Source organism: Diprion similis, chromosome 4 (assembly GCF_021155765.1).
Source record: "Diprion similis isolate iyDipSimi1 chromosome 4, iyDipSimi1.1, whole genome shotgun sequence".
Classification (NCBI taxonomy): Eukaryota; Metazoa; Arthropoda; class Insecta; order Hymenoptera; family Diprionidae; genus Diprion; species Diprion similis.
This window is the reverse complement of record NC_060108.1, coordinates 16236573-16256851: the sequence shown is the minus strand read 5'-3', so window position 1 is coordinate 16256851 and position 20279 is coordinate 16236573. Positions and strand designations below refer to the sequence as shown.

General features: G+C 38.9%; 3 protein-coding genes across 4 annotated transcripts; 1 reads left to right on the top strand and 2 right to left on the bottom strand.

Annotated features, from left to right (window-relative positions):
* Window positions 1-154: 154 nt before the first annotated feature.
* LOC124405483 (P2R1A-PPP2R2A-interacting phosphatase regulator 1) lies at window positions 155-2834 on the top strand. The gene is made up of 5 exons (XM_046880401.1): window positions 155-1199; window positions 1267-1330; window positions 1540-1943; window positions 2044-2190; window positions 2345-2834. The coding sequence occupies exons 1-5, from the start codon at window positions 1063-1065 to the stop codon at window positions 2571-2573; spliced, it is 981 nt and encodes a 326-aa protein (XP_046736357.1). The 5' UTR covers window positions 155-1062; the 3' UTR covers window positions 2574-2834.
* A 74-nt stretch (window positions 2835-2908) lies between these two features.
* On the bottom strand, window positions 2909-5344 carry LOC124405484 (ribonuclease P protein subunit p30). 2 transcript variants are annotated; one of them, XM_046880403.1, is made up of 7 exons: window positions 5174-5344; window positions 4836-5053; window positions 4633-4701; window positions 4339-4539; window positions 4198-4265; window positions 3981-4060; window positions 2909-3912 (listed from the first exon to the last, which is right to left on the bottom strand). In XM_046880403.1, the coding sequence occupies exons 1-7, from the start codon at window positions 5265-5267 to the stop codon at window positions 3764-3766; spliced, it is 879 nt and encodes a 292-aa protein (XP_046736359.1). In that variant the 5' UTR covers window positions 5268-5344; the 3' UTR covers window positions 2909-3763. The 2 variants fall into 2 exon arrangements, with proteins under 2 accessions (XP_046736359.1, XP_046736360.1); XM_046880404.1 differs by having other exon boundaries at window positions 4836-5038.
* Window positions 5345-6754: 1410 nt separating this feature from the next.
* LOC124405449 lies at window positions 6755-15428 on the bottom strand. The gene is made up of 4 exons (XM_046880332.1): window positions 15295-15428; window positions 14920-15058; window positions 8043-8222; window positions 6755-7744 (listed from the first exon to the last, which is right to left on the bottom strand). The coding sequence occupies exons 2-4, from the start codon at window positions 15056-15058 to the stop codon at window positions 7362-7364; spliced, it is 702 nt and encodes a 233-aa protein (XP_046736288.1). The 5' UTR covers window positions 15295-15428; the 3' UTR covers window positions 6755-7361.
* Between the last annotated feature and the right edge of the window lie 4851 nt (window positions 15429-20279).

The window sequence follows — 20279 nt, the reverse complement described above, 5'->3', positions numbered from 1 at the left end:
GTGAAAGTTGTACTTCAAGGTATCATTATCTTTTAAAATCTCTATCATTTGAGTTTCGAGTGTTTCGAACGAATTTGAAAGTCACGCACCGTTTATTGAAGCATTCGCGATACTTGTGCGCATGCGGGAGACGCGGGTATGTTAGGTTGCTGATGATTGCCGCGTCAGGCGTAAATTTGAATTTCTCAAACTAACCTAAGTGCACGGACACTCCTTGATTTCTAACCCCCGAGTAGTGAGTTTCCTCTGCATTAATTGTTGCACGCAGAAGATTGTTTATAGAAGTCCTTAATGTGATTTTGAATGAATTCTTTGGTATTTCGAATGCATGCATGATGAATTATGACAACTTATCCTGTGCCAGAGGCCGATTGATAGGGTAAAATCTCCTCGAGAGCGTCATTATATCTCGCAGCCGTTTGGTCAACGCCACAATGGTCGATTGTATTTTTGGTAATAGCGAAGGCATCGAGGCACCTAGACGAATAGACCAAACACGACTGTTGCACCAGTAAACAACGGAGAGGCCTTCTCTTCGCTTAAAAGCACCTAAAAGATGGCCCCTGAAAGCAGCACCCCAAAGTCGTAGCCTGTCCATGAGAAAAAAGGCAGTAGTTGTCCAATCACAACCTCAAATCCCGGTCCCCTATTTTCACGGAGCGCTCAGCGCTCAATCGAACAGCTCCAAAGTTGATTTTTGTGACAAAACGAGTGCCGATTCCATCTCCACAGATTTGTTCCTTTTTTTTTTACATCGTGTGTGACTATGTTAAGGGATAGGAGTGTCGCGTTATAGTGTTTGAATAAATCCATAACGGATGATATATAAGACATAAAAATTCCGGCTTATATGTGCACGACAATAATTTTGGGAAACACATGTTATAAAATTCATCATTTGTCATAACTTGGATAATTTACTTGTCCACTATAGAGCTAACAGCTAATTGTGAATGCTGGGGGAAACTTGATTGAATCTTTAAGCTTATCTTGACCCTCTGCGTGGTGTCGACCAAACACCAATGTTTGTATTTTCTGTCGACGCTGCCTACAAAAGCGCCCATGAATGTCCTCAGCAGTGTCACAGCCATGGATGTTGACTGTCCCGTAATCACCTTAAAACGATCTAGCAGTGCTCCGATGATTAACGAGATCAGTGCTACTATGTCTGCCACCTCGACGTCTACCTCTGCTCCGAGGTAAGTTCAAAATTTTTAGTGCTGTCTCCCTCAATTCTACTTAACAAATTATTGAAATACTTTTCAGAGATGCTGTCTCACCTTTCAATTTGTATTCAAATTCACCACGAACAAGACGTTTTAGTACCAGTGTAAGTAGCAGTCTGATATTACATATTAGAACCTGCATATTAACGTGCTTACCAAAATCGTCTTTGAGCTCTTCACTTATCTTTTCGTACTGCAAGTTAGCTGGAGAATCTGAGCCATATTTTGAAGTCGAGGCATTGGATCAGTAACGTACCAAAGCCTTAGCCAAGCAGAGCTAGATAAATTTTTATCCATTTTATTTTTGAAACAGAGTCCTGGGGGTGGTGGTATACCACGTCTTACTCCAAGAGTTAGTCAGCTGCGACAGGAAGAATGTGTAGATGTAGCCGGTCGTGAAGCTGCACATGAAAAAGAAATACACAGTGCAATGCAAATGTCTCAGTCATGGGAGGACCTCAGGCTGGATGCAGAAGGCCTCTCCTTCAAGGATTCAGAATCCCCTAGTCAACAGTTAAACAAATCAGACCGACAAAATGCCAAGCGAACTATTGATCCTCTAACTTTGAACCTCACTGCTGCTGGACCACCGTTGTGCTCCTCACCGTCACCTACTAGATCAGGACTAGGACAACGACAGTGCTATTCACCTGGAATTCAAATAACTTGGAAAAATAATCTTTCTCCTAGTCCCACTAGAAAAGCTTTTGCAACAAGGTAAAGTCCAACGATTAGGAAGATAAATATGACGATTAAGATGGTAATTCTTGCATGATTGATGTCCTTGAAGAAATTAAATTTGCATCATCTCTCTTAGGCGTAGTCTCAGCCCGATAGCCACCATTCGTGCAAGCTGTCTCGGCCCAGTTAAGAGAAAGTTTGAATTAGATGACAATAATGGAGACCAACATCTGCAACCTCCAGCTAAGAGAACATCAAGTCTTGTTATTTCGCACTCTAACAGGTGAAAAACATTCCACTTGTTCAGTAATTATTCAATAACATCTTGGGATGATTGAAGCAAAATGCTGCGACAAGTTAAAAATAATAGTAAAAGAGCTATCAGTGATTAGTAAATATTGGTAGGAATTTCAACGTTCTATTCTCTTTTCAAATAGACTCGAAGGAATATCCAGCCCACTACCAGGGTCACTTGGCTCTGTGGGCACACCTGAATCTTTGTCTAGTGCAGACTCGCCAAACTTCTCTTTTCGACCTGCCGACAGTCCATCCCCTGGGAGAATCTTGTCAAGTGGGGACGAACCAATGTCCGATTCGTCAGGTGATCAAACTAAAGCTTCCGATGAAGTCCAATCAAATGATATCACTCAGCATAATCAGAGGTGAATATATTTAGTGTCTTACCATTTATACATAAACACGTCGACTTTACAACTTCAATGTTTTGTAATATAGTAGGATCTGTAGATCGTTAAAAATTTTGTGTAATCTTGTAGAAATGATAAATACTATGCTGATCGCTACTTGCCCAAAGGTGCCACAGCTGAACGCAGATGAATTAATTCTGTAATGCGAGATTTATCAGTCTCGAGCATGGATTTTGATTACACTAAATTATCAGCTGCCATCAGTTTGCATAAAAAATTTTCAATTATGAACAATAAAATCATAAGATTTTTTTGCACACATTGTAACAAGGAACAATGTTTTTTTCGATGTTGTAAATTTTCAGACGTATTTATCAATCGATAGTTAATGATTGTGTAATGTAGATATGATACGCTCGAAACTGAGGAAACTTGTTGTGTCTCAGCCTCAACTAAACGTTTGAATACTGTGCAGTTTAAAATAAATATATGTATGTAACTAGTCTGGACAAATCTAGTGAATTAGCAATGAACTGTATTTAAAATTGAACGAACATATAATTCTTCTTGGATCACGATTCAATTTTAACTGCAAGAAGTGCAACAAAGCTTGTCTTGTTCTACAATAACCAAGCAAAGGGAATATGTATGTTGTGTCCTATTTCAAAGACTGAAGTTGAAAGGTGTTCAGAAGGAGAATAGTCTATAAATAATTTGGATCTTCCGATACCAATTAAAATCTATAAACGTACAGTAAAAGTTTACTTTTGCTCATTTTAATTTCCTCTTTGCGTCATCCTGTTTACAAAGTCGAGTCTGTGTTCGTCTGTGGAATGTATAATATGCTAATATCGATTTTATTATTTTCTTTATAAAGTACATTAAGTACAAAGATTTTTCCAACGATATGTAAAACTGTGGATAATTGCGTTAAGAAAACTTTCGTTGATATGTTGATGCTAAATTAAGATAGATTTAATTTAATCATAACAGATCTTAGATATAGCTACCAGATGTAAAATACCAATGGATAAGCGTGTAAATTATTTTCCCTTCTAATATTAACAACAAATAAGTACCTATTATTGTGTAGAAAGAAATACTGGTTATGTAACAAATCTTTATCTTTTTAAATATAGCCAACTCAGATCGTACAGACCTATTTTATTTTTATTATCTCTTATTGTCATGAATTTCTTTCCCGATTGATCACAGTTTGATTTTTTTCGCTTCGGTATAAGTATGACCATGTTCATCATCTGCTTCCTCCGTTTCTATTTCCATTTTCGATTCCATCTCTTTTCTTTCAGTACTAGATGTTTGTATTTGAAAAACTGCTTTTCCATAGCGTCTTCCTTCTAAACTTAGTGTGAAAATGTATCATTATTTTTATTTAAAAATTTCTATCTTAATGGTATTGACCCACCTGCTCTCAAAATGACATATCGACTCTGCGAGAGGATTGAAGCTTTGGCTTTTGTCTCATTCAATCCCAGAATAGAAGCTCTAGCATAAAAATTAGTAAGGAATGTAACAGATGTAAAATCAGCATTTAATAATATTTAAACAAGCTTACTACAGAAATTGGCTACTGTGATATCCAATTGAATTCAAATATACTTGATAAATTCTTCAAAGGATACAAATTTATTATATCATAGGGACTCCTAATTTGGGTTGGCATTGAAGCTCCGCTACTGATAAAGATGTTCTGAAAGAATAACCATCATGCTGAAAAATATCGAAAAGTAGGTGACAATCCATCAATAGAAAGAAAAAATTACTTTGCTTTTGCCAAACATATGGAACAGGTGAGAGTAATGTATAGCAAATTTTCTGTTCGCGTTACTGATAACATCACAGTATTGGATTTCAAAATTAATCCCTCTCTCTGCAGCTTGTAAATATAATTTCCTGCTCAGTTTTAGCCCAACACAATTTCTGTTTACTAATATGATGTCAGTATTGAGTTGGGAGCAAGCAAACTGGAAAAAAGAAGAGAAGTATCAAGAAAATCATGAATTAATCTGCAGTATCAAACTCATATGATAATCATTATACAAATTTTACAATCGTACCTGAAACGCTGCTTGTGTTTTAGGTGCAACAGCGTACAAGTCATATTTCCTCAGACTCGATGATTGATTCTGAAAATGTTGGAAACATTTAAAATACTTGAATTTAAAAAAATAAAGTAAATTTAAAACACCCATTCTCAGTGCCTTAGAATTGCTAAGATTATATCAGATAAACTTTTTGCAGACTTTTATAACGTGTTTACCAGCGTATGGGTCCTTGTGGGATCTCCGAACACGAACGTAAGACGATTTAAAATACGAAGCTTTCCTGCATATTCTGAAACTAAATCAGTGATGTCTGGAGGGCTTGGGACAGTAACTCCCGGGGCTTCATTGTCGCTGGTTTTTTTCTTGTTTTTCTTTTCAGTTTCGAAAACTGTCTCTTCTATTGTTCGGTTGATTGCTACTGTTGAATAGCCCACTGGTGATAATCAAAGAAGAGAAAACATTACTGTATGTCACAGTGGTTGATTCTGACTGATCTTCGTTTGTTTTTTATTTACGTCAAATGAAATAAGAATTTCTGTTCATACGTACATACTTTCGTATAATTTATCCAGCACCTTACGACATCTTGTTTTATCTAAAATTTCTACATTTATGCACAGGTCGCAAAACCCGAAAGCAGTCCCCATTTCAGTGAATAGTTACGTTGACTGAACGTGGTAATGAAATACACACAACTGTTCCGAACAGCTGAACAACAGAGGAGCGCGAACCCTAACCTCTAAATGTACACCCGCCGGCTACGGATGTAGAATTAGAGTTAGGAGAGGGATGACTTTCCCACAGTTCCCACTAGGGTATCCAGTATAATGCGCCTGACGCTGCACGCGATAGCAATTCGGTAAGCACACGCGTGTATAATGCGCCTGACGCTGCAAGCGATAGCAATTCGGTAACCACACGCGTGTATAAATCGCCACGAGCAGTAAGCTCCGACTTTGTCCTTACCTGGAGATAGCTATTTGGAAGAAGAAGAAGAAAAACAAAAGCTGCGACTTCGCTTTCAGATAATGCAAGAGCAGTGAATTTAATCAAGGTATTTTTCTTAAAAGTTTTAGAATACCATGGCCTACAAGTGCGCATGAAAACAGCAATTTCTTGCACCCGCTTCTTATGTGTGAAAGGCGAATTTTCAAAGGGAATAGGATAAAAAAAAATCGTGTGCATGATGGGCGGGAGGTGATTTCAGTCATGTGATTACCGTTTTAAGACATCACACATCACACTTGTAATCGCTTCTTTCCCGCGTTTTACATAATGTACTGTTTTGGAACCGTGTATTTTACTCAGAAAATTATTCTGCATTAAATCTGTAAAGATGACGCTAGGATATCGTCGACTTAAGGGGGTGTCCTGGTCTATTTCGACGCTGATGTGTTTATCTCCAAATATCCAAGTCCACGTATCTCAAGCGCGAAAAAGGGCCTAACAGCCTCATCCTTTACGTAATTCTGAACAACAACACTCAAATACACTTTCATTCGGCGCAGAAATAAAGAATTGGTATGGGTTCCCCGCAATATTTCACTATTTTCACTGCAGAATTACATAGCTCTCTCGTATTTTGGTGGTCGTAGACTGTGATGATTTTTCTCCGCCCCTTTTCCGTCTATTTGTAGATTTCCGTATCGTTTTCCGATAAGGTGTGAATGCCGATGTTTTACAGTACATCGTGTTTTCACTCTTACTTTTCGAGTTTTAAGTGTACACCAGGTTCTCCACTCTCGTGATTATCTCATACGTCGTGACAAAGAAAATCTATACGCGAACACCCAAAATCATTCGACGTTCGCTTATGAAATATAAGGACAATCATCCTTCATCCGTTATTCAAACAGTTATCCTTCATTAATAATAAACAATCACTGGATCATATGAACTGAAAAGTTGCAAACGAACTGCTTATATAAACGAATAGAAATTAATTGGTAAAAACGAATGTGCTATTTTTTTCGCACTTATAATTCTTTTTGCTTATTAATGGCATCTGTAAGCTTTTAACGCATACGTATGTACGTACAGTAGGTATCTACATTTTATGGAAAATAAAGAAGCGTTAGATTCAATAGAAATGCGGGCTCGAAGTAGGTGATGAATGGAAACCCAAGAGCACTGGTAACGATTATGGATACGTCTGTTATAGTTTATTTGATGTAGAAGTACAGTAAAAGATGCACGCGCAGACAAATTCGTCGTAATAAATATAAAATAATATTATAATCAAATAGTCATGAAGAAATTATGCAGCTCCATGCAGTTATGCATAACTTACGTGCCATCGAATTTAGTCACACGAAAAGTACATTTAATTAAAACTGGCTACACAGGTAACAAGGTGAACTGCGATTAGCAGCTGCAGGTGAATTAATCGCCAATCGTGTATCATTTACACTGATCGAATGGAAAAAATGAAAATAAAATAGAATGAATTATATATTGTCATGACGATTCGCTTATAATCACATGGTAATATTATTATGTGAATGTGAAAAGTGATAGTGTACAACTATGGTATTTCGATCAGTAAATCACCTCTTCCTTTCATAGAACGACAAACACATGACCGAGTAATAGCTTAACGTGAAATTTACTATACCGTGACGAAAGTAAGAATAAATTTAGCGAATATTTATGTGAACAACATTCGTGGTCGTAACGACAACAAGAGTCACTGATTCGTTACCGTTGTATCAAACTTTCCGACAATAAAATTCACCTTCAATTTACAAACGAATTCCACGGCTGGTGCTGGCGACGTAGTTCAAAAGTTCTTCCGAATCTTCGCAGATGAAGGGTTTCTCGTGGTAGCAAGCAACGTCGTGCCACGCTATTCCGTCGTTGTAAACGTTGTTAAGAACCGAGAGGCAAGACTCGTTGGTACCGTTTATGTCAAACTCGGCGTTGTCGGGCTGACGGACTTTCTTGTGACCAGTTTGTGACCAAGGATTGTAGCCCCAACCATTAGGCGTTTGGCTCGTAGGCGATATCTTGTCGCGATTAGCCGACCAGAACCATCCGTTCAAAGCTTTCGGCTCAAGATCACGACGGTTTTCGCACCCCTTGAAGTCGCAGAGACGACCCGAAGTCCAGATGTACGGCACGTTGTCTGTTGAAAATCGATAAAAGTCATTAAACTTCCGGCATTCAGTTTCAAATTAACACGAATGACATTATTTAAAAAAATCTGCAATCTGTTTTTTATTTCTTCACTTAAGTACTTGTAAGTTTTTCTGCGTTTCCTTTACTGCGAAACTCAACAAGTCGCGAAATCGTGCAGACTAGAGAAGGAAGGGAAATCGTTACAAGGAACCAACAAGCCGGGAGAGTTGAAGACGTTTTCGTTTGAAGTTTCACTGGAATTCGGAGGAAGGAGAAAGCTTTGGAGCGACGCCCTCGAAACTTACTCTGCTGTATAAGTCGGAAGACAAGATTGTTCTCTTCCTGAGTATCCATAGACACTAAATCCATGCAGTATTCTCGGCAGATGTTCCTAGCGTCTAACCAATCGACTTTCTGATTTGAATGGGCTGGAACGTGGCCACTGAAGAAGTAATTGTGTCCTCTGTATTGGAACTCCTTTGGTCCTAAAAAACAAATAATTTTAAAGATCTGAATTAGCGTATAGATGACCCCTAGAATCAAGTGACTACTGCAGTCCTTATCTTTCGGAATTCACCTGCATTACATTGTAATAGAAGGCCGTCTGAGATGGGGCCTGACGAAATAAAAGCGTCCTCTGTGCATCCCGAACGAACGTTAAGCCGAAGAAGTCACACAGTAAAAAATAATTGACTGGAAAAAGGATGTAATTCGACTACGTATATTCCTGTTAAAGTCTAGAGATAGACCGTTTTCACAGTATACTGGTTGACACAGCAACCGTACACACTACTAAAATTTGACAAATTAAGAAATTCGAGGCTCCATTTTGCATAGATATTAATATGAGGATTTCTAAAATAGAATGTTCTTTTAATCGAAAAAAGTGAGCGTGGGTTACTCCACGTTATATAAATTGGATTTACCCGGAATGGTTGTATATAATGTCGACAATTAAGACAGGTAATAATTGCATCAAACTTCGGTTCGATTAGAATTTGCGATAGTCCGCGGATTTGATTCAGCAATGAAAATGTCATTCGCGGTTTTAACGAGCAGTGATCCATTGTATATCTTTATCCTACAAGCCTTGTTTGGCTTCGCTGTAAGCCTGAAAAAGATCCAGGAGATAAGAATCAGGGATCGGAATGCGAGATGTTAGACAGACGTAGGCAGACTGGCATCCGTGTACCTATAATGCTTACGAATAAATACAGTGGGTTGAGCAATGCCTGTACACCATTTTCTATTATCCCATTTCTCTCTTCAATTCCAACTATATTGCAATACGAGTATATATGGTGCGTGTGTGTGTGTGTGCGTGTGTGTAATATATATATAATAACAAGTACGCGATATACACAACTAACGTAAGTTAGCCTGCAGAGCGGTGAAATTAGTTATTCGCATTATGCGATCAGCAGTCGCGATGCCTTGCATAAAATGTGTGAACCACATGTGTATTGCAGTAGACAAAAGCCCCATTATAGACATAGGAGAAAAACGATTCGTAAAAAAATGTCCCCATAGATACAGCTGTGAATGTCCTAAGAGATATCATAAGGAGGTCAAGTACTACCGCTCAAGTATTTAACGAGTTTTCTATTACTGCCGCGTCAAGGTCAATAACCTTTCAAAGAACATCTATACATGGATCACATGGGCTAGTATCATGCAACGTTGATTATACGGAAAGAGAGATGTATCCTGAACGTAAGAGAGACGTATATACCTATATTGTATGTCTGAGGATTATGATTAAAATTTAAGGGGGAGATTAAAAATTGCTGCTGGTACACTTTATTTCACTTTTTTTCATTCGATTCCTGTTTCGCTATTTATAAGAGATTCATACTTTCTAGAGGAAAAAAATGATTAATTTAGAAAAAGATGAAACAAACGAAAAAAAAAATATTTGGCGCTTACAGCCTCTTTTAATCCTCCTCTTCAATCGACGCTGAATAGTCGTTTGAAAACGTGCACACGTGGTCGGAGTTATTTTGTTCATTCCTTGAAACGCTTCGAGGATAAATTGTGCATGGAAATTGTGCAAATATCAGTCCTATTTCCATGAGTATTCAGCTACTACTCTTAATATTCCGTTGAGCGAAGTGACACAGAAATGCATTCGAAAAAGATTCGACGCCTCGTATAGAGAGTCGTGCGGCCAGAAATAAGAGGATACAAGAGAAGACTGAAAATTGTGCGACCGCAGGGCTTGTCCGTGACCCGGGTCGTAATCACTAATCTAGGATTGCGGTATAGGGGATAACAGACGTGCATACGCATTAACATTCCGCGCATTGGAACCGTCGTTATTACAACCGTCCAGCCCCATTATTTCGAGACAGAGAAATTTTTTCCCAACCACCAGAATTATCTTGAGCTCAAGTTTCCGGAGAACTTTCTAGCCCACAGTTAGTTTAGTAATTTCTTAGTGTTTTGTCCTTTGTGCTTAATTCTTGAATTCTCTGTACGTAATTGAATTCGCATGGAAAAACTAGACGGAAAATGAAACAATAATTTTATTATATAAATGCATGCACAAAAAGACACAATCTTCATCTATACGTCGGAGATTTTATTTCGAGGAGACAACAATTATTCTAATGTTCATGCGGTTTGTAACAATGCTCGTGACTTCGCACAATGCGTATATACAACGTGTACGTCCATGATTCTTGGGAAAACTAGGCTAACTATGAGAGAGATCAGCTATTCGAAACAACCTGAGAATAATGACAAGGTTTCTGCAGCCGCCTTTGTGTTGCATGAGATCAAAGAAGTAGGTGTAACGAGTCAGTATAATCAGATTCTGTGCAGGTATACGAACGTAATATACTGACGAGTCTGTGCAATCACCGCGTGTAATTGATGCGAATACGTTTCTCCTATCGGCGTTCTCGTGTTCATTAATTAAATGTCCTCGAAAATTCGCCATCGGCCGTCCATCACCGGGAAAATATATTTAAAACAATTCTTCGCGTCTAACTCGAAAACTCTTAGCTTGTACATTGCGAAAGGATGAGAATTCAAACGATTTTTCAGTATTCATATTACGTTGATTGTTCACCGATGCATATGTGACGGTGGGTGCAAATGATATAATTTGAAATGAAATTCCAGTATCCCGCATCGTCTATTTTACATTATTCTCTCGGTTTTTTCCTTTTTAAATATTCTTCGAATTTATACAACACAACTCTCTATAATTAAGTTAATTTCATTCTATTATGAAATGGTATAAATTGGAAGGTAATCCCGAAAAAATTTCTAAAACTGGGTAGATATAGAAATTTATCAAGTAGTAACAAACTAGTGACAATTGGCGAGTATAAAAATGAGCCTAGACGTTTGCAAAATTGTATCTTTTTTCTTTTCTTTCGTTTTTTTTTGCGCGTGCGAATATGAAATTTCAAGCTTTCGAAATAAGTTGACGCCGCTAGAGCTAAAATCTGTGTCACGACACGGAAAGAATTGATAGACCACGATATATCTGGTATGTATACCTATATTATACCTACCTACGTCTCTACCACATATCGAGTTTGTGCGTAATTTGTTGCCGGCATTATGTAAGCAGCTGTTATTTCGGTAGCGATCGAAGGCAATTCGGTGTAGGTATAGGCGTGTATGTAGTTCTGTAGGTATATCCCCTTTACGATACATCAGGCATACAGATCCAGAAACACCTTTGCGAGCGTCGAAATTCTCGATGCTGGACGCGACGCGACGCGACGCGACGCGACGTTCGGCGCCGCGCCCCGACCTGATATCGTATTTTTACGTACCTGCAATCGCGTCTCGCAGGTTGCGTATTATAGTATGTATGCTAGTTCTTTATATTCCGTCGTCTCTTATACGTCGCGCGTACAAGTGACCCACCTCCAGACTTTCACGCTGACGACGCGATATATACGTATTTTAATACACAATATAATGCAACGCACTCTCTCAAAATTCCTCTGCATTCAATACTCGTCTCTCTGGAGTATTATTTATACAGCTTTAGCTGACCGCACTCACGCCTGTCAAAGTCAGCTGATGTCTAAAAGGTATTTTATACATACATATGTGTACACATACTTACTACTTCGTTGCAAAGATATTATAAATAATGAAATATGGAAAAAAATCGCTGGGCTGCGGTAGAGGATTATTTTGACTTTGAAATTTGTACGGTTAATCGATCCTGCAAATCGATTCCGATTATATACGTGCAGCAATAGCTCGCTAATCGGTTGAATTGCAAATGTTTGCACTCACATGCCCACGCGATTAAGACGTTGCGTAATTTCAGATGAAAAGATGTCGAGGATGTGGTAAATCAGCGGTAAATCATCGGGGCTCGTTTAAAAAGCAGAGAGTATATACAATATATAATGTTTAACCGACTAAAATGTGCAGTGGTAAATACCGATCTTAGAGAACGGCGTCCCCGCTCGCTTCGAAGCTAGCGGTTACATCTTGACCCTTTGATCCTTCGTCTTTCTTCACTTGTACTACACCGTCATTATATACTTGTACAATACCAATTACAATTTAAAAATATAAAATTGAGCAACCGACTTCAACTAGGTATTACATATTACATACCTATATATCTAAGACGCGGGAGAGGAACGGAAAAAATTATAAAATTTGTACAAGTAAGTTTCGTAATAGCGTGAGGATTTTAATTAGTCAGATCGAACAGTGCAGATTACATACTCCGAATAGAGATTTGCATTCTGATGTTTGTAACGAATTACTGCCCGCCGAGTTATTTCTCTGCGTCGGGTTACGTGTGTTCAATATGAATTACCAAAGCCTATGTATGTAGGTTGGTAGGTAGGTACGTGAAATTTGCAAACTGGATATCCAAAACTGAAATTGCGGTTTTACACACGTATATAAGTCGTATTATTCAATCGGGTCTCGTAAGGTATTCCCCCGGGGCAATAATTTTTGCAGTTCTAACGCCGAGGCATGATGCGGGATTGCATCTGAACGCGGATAGAAAGTAAGTATGTACACCCAAAGGTGATATGGAGCAAAAAGTACGAACCGCAGCTCGCTGCAAGACTTCGCGATCCGTCAACTTGTACAGGAATTAAATTGGGCTCACATCTCATCTACCACCACCATCAGCATCGTTCTATCGTCGAATGCCGATCGCTTTGAAAGCGCGCGAACGCATCGGTTCGTTAGTGACAGTCGGAGAATATAATTTGTGCAACGAGATGAGAATGAGATGAAAAAGGAGAACTCGTGCAGATTTATTTTGCTCTAGGACTCCCGTTTGCCGCAGGATGCGACCTGGTTCACCGGCTTTTGCGATGAATTGCAACACCCGCGCTGCAATGCGATGCGATGCGCTTCGGTTCTTTGCTACTTGCCAACTCAGATGAGTTAGAATCGAGAGTCGGACGAGCGATTCGTCGTTGAGGCTGCATTTTGCATTTCCTTTGCGCTCAAGTGCAGCATAATATCGTGTGGTGCTGCACGATCGTTGCATATTGCGCAAGAACGTGTTGCGATATCGTTATGAAATGCATCTTCTCTCGAATGCATTTCTTCCCTCGACACGACTGTAGCGCATAGGGCATTTCGCAGATGAATTTATATGCGCGTTTTGTTTCGATGTTAATAGTAAACTGCGCGGTTCAAAGATGCAGAGGCTTCGTTTTTACGCGAAGATTCGTCGCGGTGCTGTTGCTGATGTTGCTGCTGCGGTATATGTACGTTGAAAGCCTTGAATATAATCTACCGCGAGGGATAAAAGGTGGCAAAAGGTGAATAAGTAAGTGTGTGTTTGAGGGGATATATTATTGATGATGCGAAAGGAACGATTTCCCGCAAATCTGGGGCATGAGATTATCCTTGATTCGCGACATTTTTGCATTTCAAATATCGCTTGGAAACTGGAAATTCCATTTAGTACGAACCGAGTCATCTTATCTATAGATGCTGCTTATGAAATTCTGGACACGAAATTTATGTATCGAAAAATTATACTAATTGGACAATTAGCTCATTTATATTTCTTGGTAAATATGTATTTCCAAACGAGACGATTCGAACTTTCCTCCCGCCGTGTTCCAAATCTTCCTTATCTTATACATGCATACGTGTTTATGCATTATCCACAAAAGTACACGCCGGTTGTACGTATGTAAGATTAATTTCATTGTCACAATGTTCAGCAATAATACTTCCAAGTAATATTATTCTTTTCCTCGCGCTGAGTATCTAACGAGCCATCAAGGGTGACACATTAGAAAGTGAAGGAATGTACCCGCGATGTAATGTAACGTAGTACTTCAATCAGCTACAAAAACATTTTTTATAGGCGCTACATATTTTTGCGATATGTCATTACGACAATAAAAATGGGAATATAATAACAATGATAGTAATAATAACCGAAGTTCGTTGCTGTTGCGTCTCGAAAAAGGCTTATTACTTATTGAATTAGAGAAAAAAGAATACACCGCGGAAGAATGCGTGCAGCCCGCCATTTTATACGTTCGTAAAACATCTACGTGGGATATAGAAATTCTGTGCTTTTTTTCGTTTCAACCTAATCAACTACAAACGATGAAAAAAAAATGAAAAAGCGAATTATGTACATATTTTACTGTTTTATTAGTGTCAGGACATCGTATGAGACACTTGAAACTTTCTTTTGATGATATCTTCAGACATAGTCGTGTATATATTTTAAATTTTTGTTTACACACATATCTACATACATATATGTATATACGCACATATATATATATATTTATACATAAATTCAAAAACACTTGGCGCTGTTCGCACTTAATTGTAGAATGCGCCGTATGTGTGTGTTATTCGACTAACGACGCGGCTGCACTTTCACGAATTCCATTTTTGAAAGCCTTGTCATTTGGTGAAAATTCAAACATCGGGTAGCTCGCACGTCTGATTGCTGAGCGTTGTGACTTGAGTCAACGGTTTTTGAACACCTTCAATCGTGAGTAAAGTTCGTAACTCCACCGAAATAGTAAGTCATTAAATGCTTACGACAGTGACTTTTATTACTATTAGAATTATAATTGACCGATCAGGTACTGTGTAAATTGATTTATAAGCGTACAACGTTCGGCTCATCCGCATGATCGCTTATACGTTTCCCCTTTGATCGTCGTATTTATTTGCCAATAATGATTTACTCACGATTCGCGCATTTTTGCGGCACGGGTAGAGAAAGAAATCTGCCGGGACGATTGCTGTGAGGTCGAGCCTCGCTGATCGCTGGATCCGCGGCGACCAGGGCCGCAAGGATCACCACCAGGCCGATGGGTGCCAAGATCATCTGAAAGAAAATTGTGAAAAGGGGAAACCAAGGATTGGAAAAAAAAACTGTCGTTCGAAATCGAACAGAGGCGAGAGCGTCGATTGAAAGATGGTAACAACGATACTTTGACTATCCTTAATACGACTGTGCAGAGAATCGTGTGATATTATATATATATACGTAAAACGGGGAGTTTAACGCCGGGTAACGAAAGCGGCTAGTGAAAGTTCTCGAGTTAAAATACTGCAGGTTACCTTGTTCAAGGGATGAGTAAGCAACTGATTCCTCGACGAAAACTGCACCGTGAATGTGTTTCGTACTGTATATATAACTGTTAGATTATGAAGAGACTGCCGGCCGAGCGACAGGTTATATAGAAAAAGTTACCCTCTCCAATCACCGCTCATCTCCCACCGCGGATTGCGGGATAGTTCGGAACTCGGGAACCAGCCAAGTACGTCCCACCTTCCGTCGACGAACATCGCCTTGCCTTTTTTTCCCTCGAATGCAATGCGACGGGATGCGATTTGCGGTGACCTTAAGACGAGGCTCCGATTCCAGTGAATTACCCGGACCTGCTTCGCGGCTGTGCTGGGGTGGCTCTTTTTTTTAATTTTTTCTTTACACTGCCACTGGAAAAACTTGTGACAGATACTGATAAAAAGATTGTCGTAAAACCTGGAAGAAGTGGGAAAATATTTAGAGATCGATACCAATTATTGTAATATATTTCAATTTCTTAAAAATTATTTAATGCATCACGTATGTGTATATATCTGTATATATTAATTTATTTCTTTCGTATAGTGGTCAAATTTATAATTGTTTACAAAAATCAGTACTGAAAACGAAATAGAGAAATGAGGGTGATGTCATACTCTTTTTTTGGTAATAAACAAAAATTGCTATCCAAATTTTTCCGAGATTATTAATCTGTCGGGTAAAAGACCAGCACAGCCAACTGCGGGATTGTTAGTCGCAATTTGTTGTTTTTTGGTGAAGAAATAATTGGACCACGATAAAAAAGAAGAAGAATAAAAGCCAATACATAAAATATTTAGACCTCTAAATATTTTCCTACTTTTTCCAGGTTTTAAGACAAGTTTTTTTTTTTTTTGTTTAGTATTCGTCACAAATTTTTCGACTGGCGCCTTGTTAAAACGATAAAAAAGATAAAAAAAATTGAACCATCGTAGGCTGCACCTGCAGGGCTACTACATTTCATTCCGAAAAGAATTTGGATTGTTCTGTAACGAGCTTGGCGTCACTGGGTTCTAAGGTCGGGGATGCCCAGTGTCGAAAGAAAATTACTTACGGCGATGCCCTAATTCGAAACTCTACGTCGATCTTCGCAGCGAGGTCGACTCGGCGAGAAGGAAAAACATTCTTTTCAAAAACGGATTGTAACGATTACCGGTTGGTAACAACGCTCAGGACGCTTTCCCTCGGGCGCGAGCCGTCAATCCGAATTAAACCTTCTTCTCATCGTTAATGGGGATTTTCTCTGTCATATCTAGGCACGTATCAAACGGACTTAAGCCGAAAGAAAGCGGCATGCAGCAATGGTGAGACTATTTTTAGGATCATACCCCCCTGTCGTCGCGAGATAAATATGGATCTTGTATAAATTTAGATATCAAAGATCTTCATTACCCATTTTGAGTCTTCTCGACACGAGGCTCAAGTTTGGGATTCCATATTTGCTTCTACGTGCAAATTACACGCTATAGTAAACGCAAGGTATTATCGAAGTTTGAGTTTTATTGAATATTGCAGTATCTACTTGTATAGAATTAAGAGGAAAACCATGTCAACTGTAGAGGTATTTAGGACCTGCGATATCAATCCTGTTTTAACCATTCGAGAACGGGCTTCTTCTTCCTCCGAATCCCGTTCGCCAAAACACCTAATAATAAACGTTGAAAAATGTCGGAGAACACATAATAGTTAGAGCGTGGGTATTAAACGGTCGATAACGAATAAAGTGAAACTCGTTATATATGTGTGTGGGTATATATGTATACATGTGTATAGGCGTATATGTATACGTTATAATGCGAGGTAGCTGCAATTTGTTGATGTTGTGATTTATCTCGAGAGGTGCGTCCACTCTGAGTGTGTCAACGGCGTGTATTTGGCCCAGATTTCCCGGGGAAGGGAAGGCGTGTTATACTGGCTGAACCTGCAACATAAGCGACGAGAGACTTGATATTACGCGCATGTTTCTTTCAAGTGTCCGATTCGCGTTTATGTTGCGTTTCTGCAGGAACGTCACGTGCCTGTGTCAGTTCGTCTGTGAATAAGATGGTCAAGGAACTTTCGTTTTCAACTACACCTCTCGCTTCAAAGTCTCTACAAGTACACGCCACGGACGGGGATCCGACTCGCATGCACGCACGCTGCCTAATAGGAACACCTCCGTCCTCCAGAGTCACCTGCGTTACACGGTAAAGCCAAAAATTACGTCAACTTGTAACGATTTTATTCAGCGAGACGGTGACGGTCGGCACTTAAAAAGTCCATCCTGCTAATTGTTCAGGTGCTTCAACTTATATTTATTCTGCCACGTTACCTGCGGTCCAGCTCGTATATACAAGATGGATTATAGAAATTCACGATTGTCTCGAATCTTGGGTGTACATACATACCTACGTAATTCACCGTGCGGATCACTGATCTTCAGATCCAGCTGATCTTATTGTTCAAGTATAAGCTTGAACTAAAAATTTTCCAATTCTTAAAGCGTGTTGTATGGGAAATTTAACCGTAGGATTAGAATTATCCGTATATACAACCTTGATCTTATCGTGAAAATACCATGGATTTTCAAATTGAGATCCAAATTTGCAGTTCATGTTTTTGAAGTATACAACCGGTTACGATCATTTTTATCCGGTTGAAAATTTTGCAACCGTATCTACGCGTCACTTCTTGCAGAATTTTGATTAACGAATATGTTAGTTACTCGCTTCTCCTGCAGATACTGTTTATTAATGATTGAAAAAAAAAAGTTTATAGTATGGAGATTCAGAGTGCAAGTAGTAATCTAGAAAATCGAAGACTAATTGTAATAGCTGTTCTGCAAAACACACGCCTCTAATATCACGTATAGGTATGATGCAGTCCCGAATGTGCACATATGTTATATGCTTTATCACCTATATATATACACAGGCCGGTAAATAATATTAAATAAAAACCGCAAGATATATAATCTGAGAATATAAGATAAGTTTGATTATAAGCGCGGCACGAACGAAACGATGCCGTTATTATTGCTCTTGCCTTTTTTGAATATTTAATTTCGTGTAATACCTACTCCGAAGTTGGTGACATCAATTCACTCCGTGCAGCTGCGGGTGGAGAAAAAAATGACAAAAAAATGTGCAGAATAAATTTAAACCTTCTTTGGTTCAAGCGCAAGGCATGGAATGTTTGCAAAGGCGTAATAATGCGCGTGCGTAATTGATGTGTACATTTTTACGCGTAACTTGTACGCACACGTCGATATAACACCGTGTAATTGATCCGTTTGCACACCTGTGAAATTTCGGTGATAAAATGTGCATTCGCGAAAATTTCGCAGTCATAAGAAAGCACGGTAACCGATTATCATGCAACGCCGATCAATATGCAGATGGCACAAACCTGCATCGAGACTCTCGATATTTTCCCTCATTATGCAGCGATCTTTCCTGATAGTTATATCCTGCGGATATACCTCCTAAGGACGTAGGATCAGGTTGATCCGCATGTAGAATTTGCTTCGCGAAGGCGTCATATTATAATAGCGTAGATATAATCACCTCTAAGGCACTTTTGTAACCTTGAGGATGCGCTAACTCAACTTTCACCATTCATACTAACCAGTATGCGTGATTTAAGCCGAACAGCTAGTCGGGTATAGTATACCCAATGTCAACCACCCGCCTATCCGTTACAGCTCTATAGTTTTCCATTTTTGTACTCGCAAATTACTCAAATTCATAACACCGCATGACGTTTGATCTTTTCTGTATCAACGCAACAACGCACAACAGTGGAATTTTTCTCACTGCTTAAGGGGTTGATGATCCCAATTTATTCGAAAAATGCACTCTTGATTTCATTGAAGTCACATGGGTATAGTGCCTACGAAGATGGGCGTTCAACTTTTAAAAATTTTCAAAGTATCGTAACATCTCTTCTGTTCAATAACATACCGTTTGGATCGTAGGTGAAAAAAATTTGAGATGAATCAAGAAAAAAAAGTATGAGTGGCTTTTACTTATACATTAACTTTATGGCGTCGGATTGCAAATAAAATTTTTACTCCACACTGACTTTTCTTGCACTTGTGCAAAGACGGTGGGTAAAAAAAAAAGTTTCTCATATGACATTTTTGAGTCTCGGAATTCCCATCGTTGTAGAATGAAATCAACATCGTAGACGGCAAAGTGGTAGCTATATCATATATAATACGTATGATGTCGTTACACGAGGAAAAGGATGTCACCTTAATTGCCGGTGAATAATATAGGTCTAATGTATATCGTGTTGCACGAGGGTAAGAATAATCGCCGAGAATGATAGTGTGACGAGCTGCCGAGGTGCAGCTGGATTTAATTGGCTACAATGCAAAGTGTTTTTGATCTTTCACGCGATCCTAGCCTGCAGTTCGCTTGTCCCCATTTATCATCTCCACGGGTCACTCGCAGTTCTCCAATCATCGCTATCGATCTTTCGGGTATGTGTATTTATACGAACGACTTTAATATTCATTATGCTATTTTTTCGGACTGACTTCTGATCCAAGTTCTTTCAGTCTTATTATTCATTTTTGCCAGCAGGTTTGCACTGGCAGAGAAATTGAATGCGCCTCAGTCGACGTGTGAGTGTTTCCTTTTCCATTCTTTGCTTCTACCATCGTAATATATTGATATTTCAAAGAACGATATATCACCGCTTTTGTTTTAAAGATACCCATCCATAGATAATAGATATTCATTATATATATGTGTGTATCCACGAGCTATACGTATAAATATTATTTTCTTTGTGCAAATAACTCTTGCATTTGACATTATATTGCGACCGTTTCACACGGCGGTATTGCGGAGGTGGAATAATTTTTACATTCGGATAAATAGTGAATAATTCTGCCGGTACGTCGTACAGAGTTACATTATTTATATGTACACGGTAACCGTGTACGTATGCATGCATCACGTGAAAATTGCTCAAGAGAAGTCGCACGTTC

Excerpts from the sequence above, each read along its gene's own strand:
- LOC124405483 (XM_046880401.1), top strand. The coding sequence starts at position 1,063 with ATGAATGTCCTCAGCAGTGTCACAGCCATGGATGTTGACTGTCCCGTA. Across the intron at positions 1,200-1,266 it reads ACGTCTACCTCTGCTCCGAG|AGATGCTGTCTCACCTTTCA; the intron begins GTAAGTTCAAAA and ends AATACTTTTCAG. Across the intron at positions 2,191-2,344 it reads GTTATTTCGCACTCTAACAG|ACTCGAAGGAATATCCAGCC; the intron begins GTGAAAAACATT and ends CTTTTCAAATAG.
- LOC124405484 (XM_046880403.1), bottom strand. The coding sequence starts at position 5,267 with ATGGGGACTGCTTTCGGGTTTTGCGACCTGTGCATAAATGTAGAAATT. Across the intron at positions 4,540-4,632 it reads AAACACAAGCAGCGTTTCAG|TTTGCTTGCTCCCAACTCAA; the intron begins GTACGATTGTAA and ends TCTTTTTTCCAG. Across the intron at positions 4,061-4,197 it reads CCCTATGATATAATAAATTT|AGCTTCTATTCTGGGATTGA; the intron begins GTATCCTTTGAA and ends TTTTTATGCTAG.
- LOC124405449 (XM_046880332.1), bottom strand. The coding sequence starts at position 15,058 with ATGATCTTGGCACCCATCGGCCTGGTGGTGATCCTTGCGGCCCTGGTC. Across the intron at positions 8,223-14,919 it reads GCCGCAAAAATGCGCGAATC|GACCAAAGGAGTTCCAATAC; the intron begins GTGAGTAAATCA and ends TTTGTTTTTTAG. Across the intron at positions 7,745-8,042 it reads CTTCCGACTTATACAGCAGA|ACAACGTGCCGTACATCTGG; the intron begins GTAAGTTTCGAG and ends GATTTTCAACAG.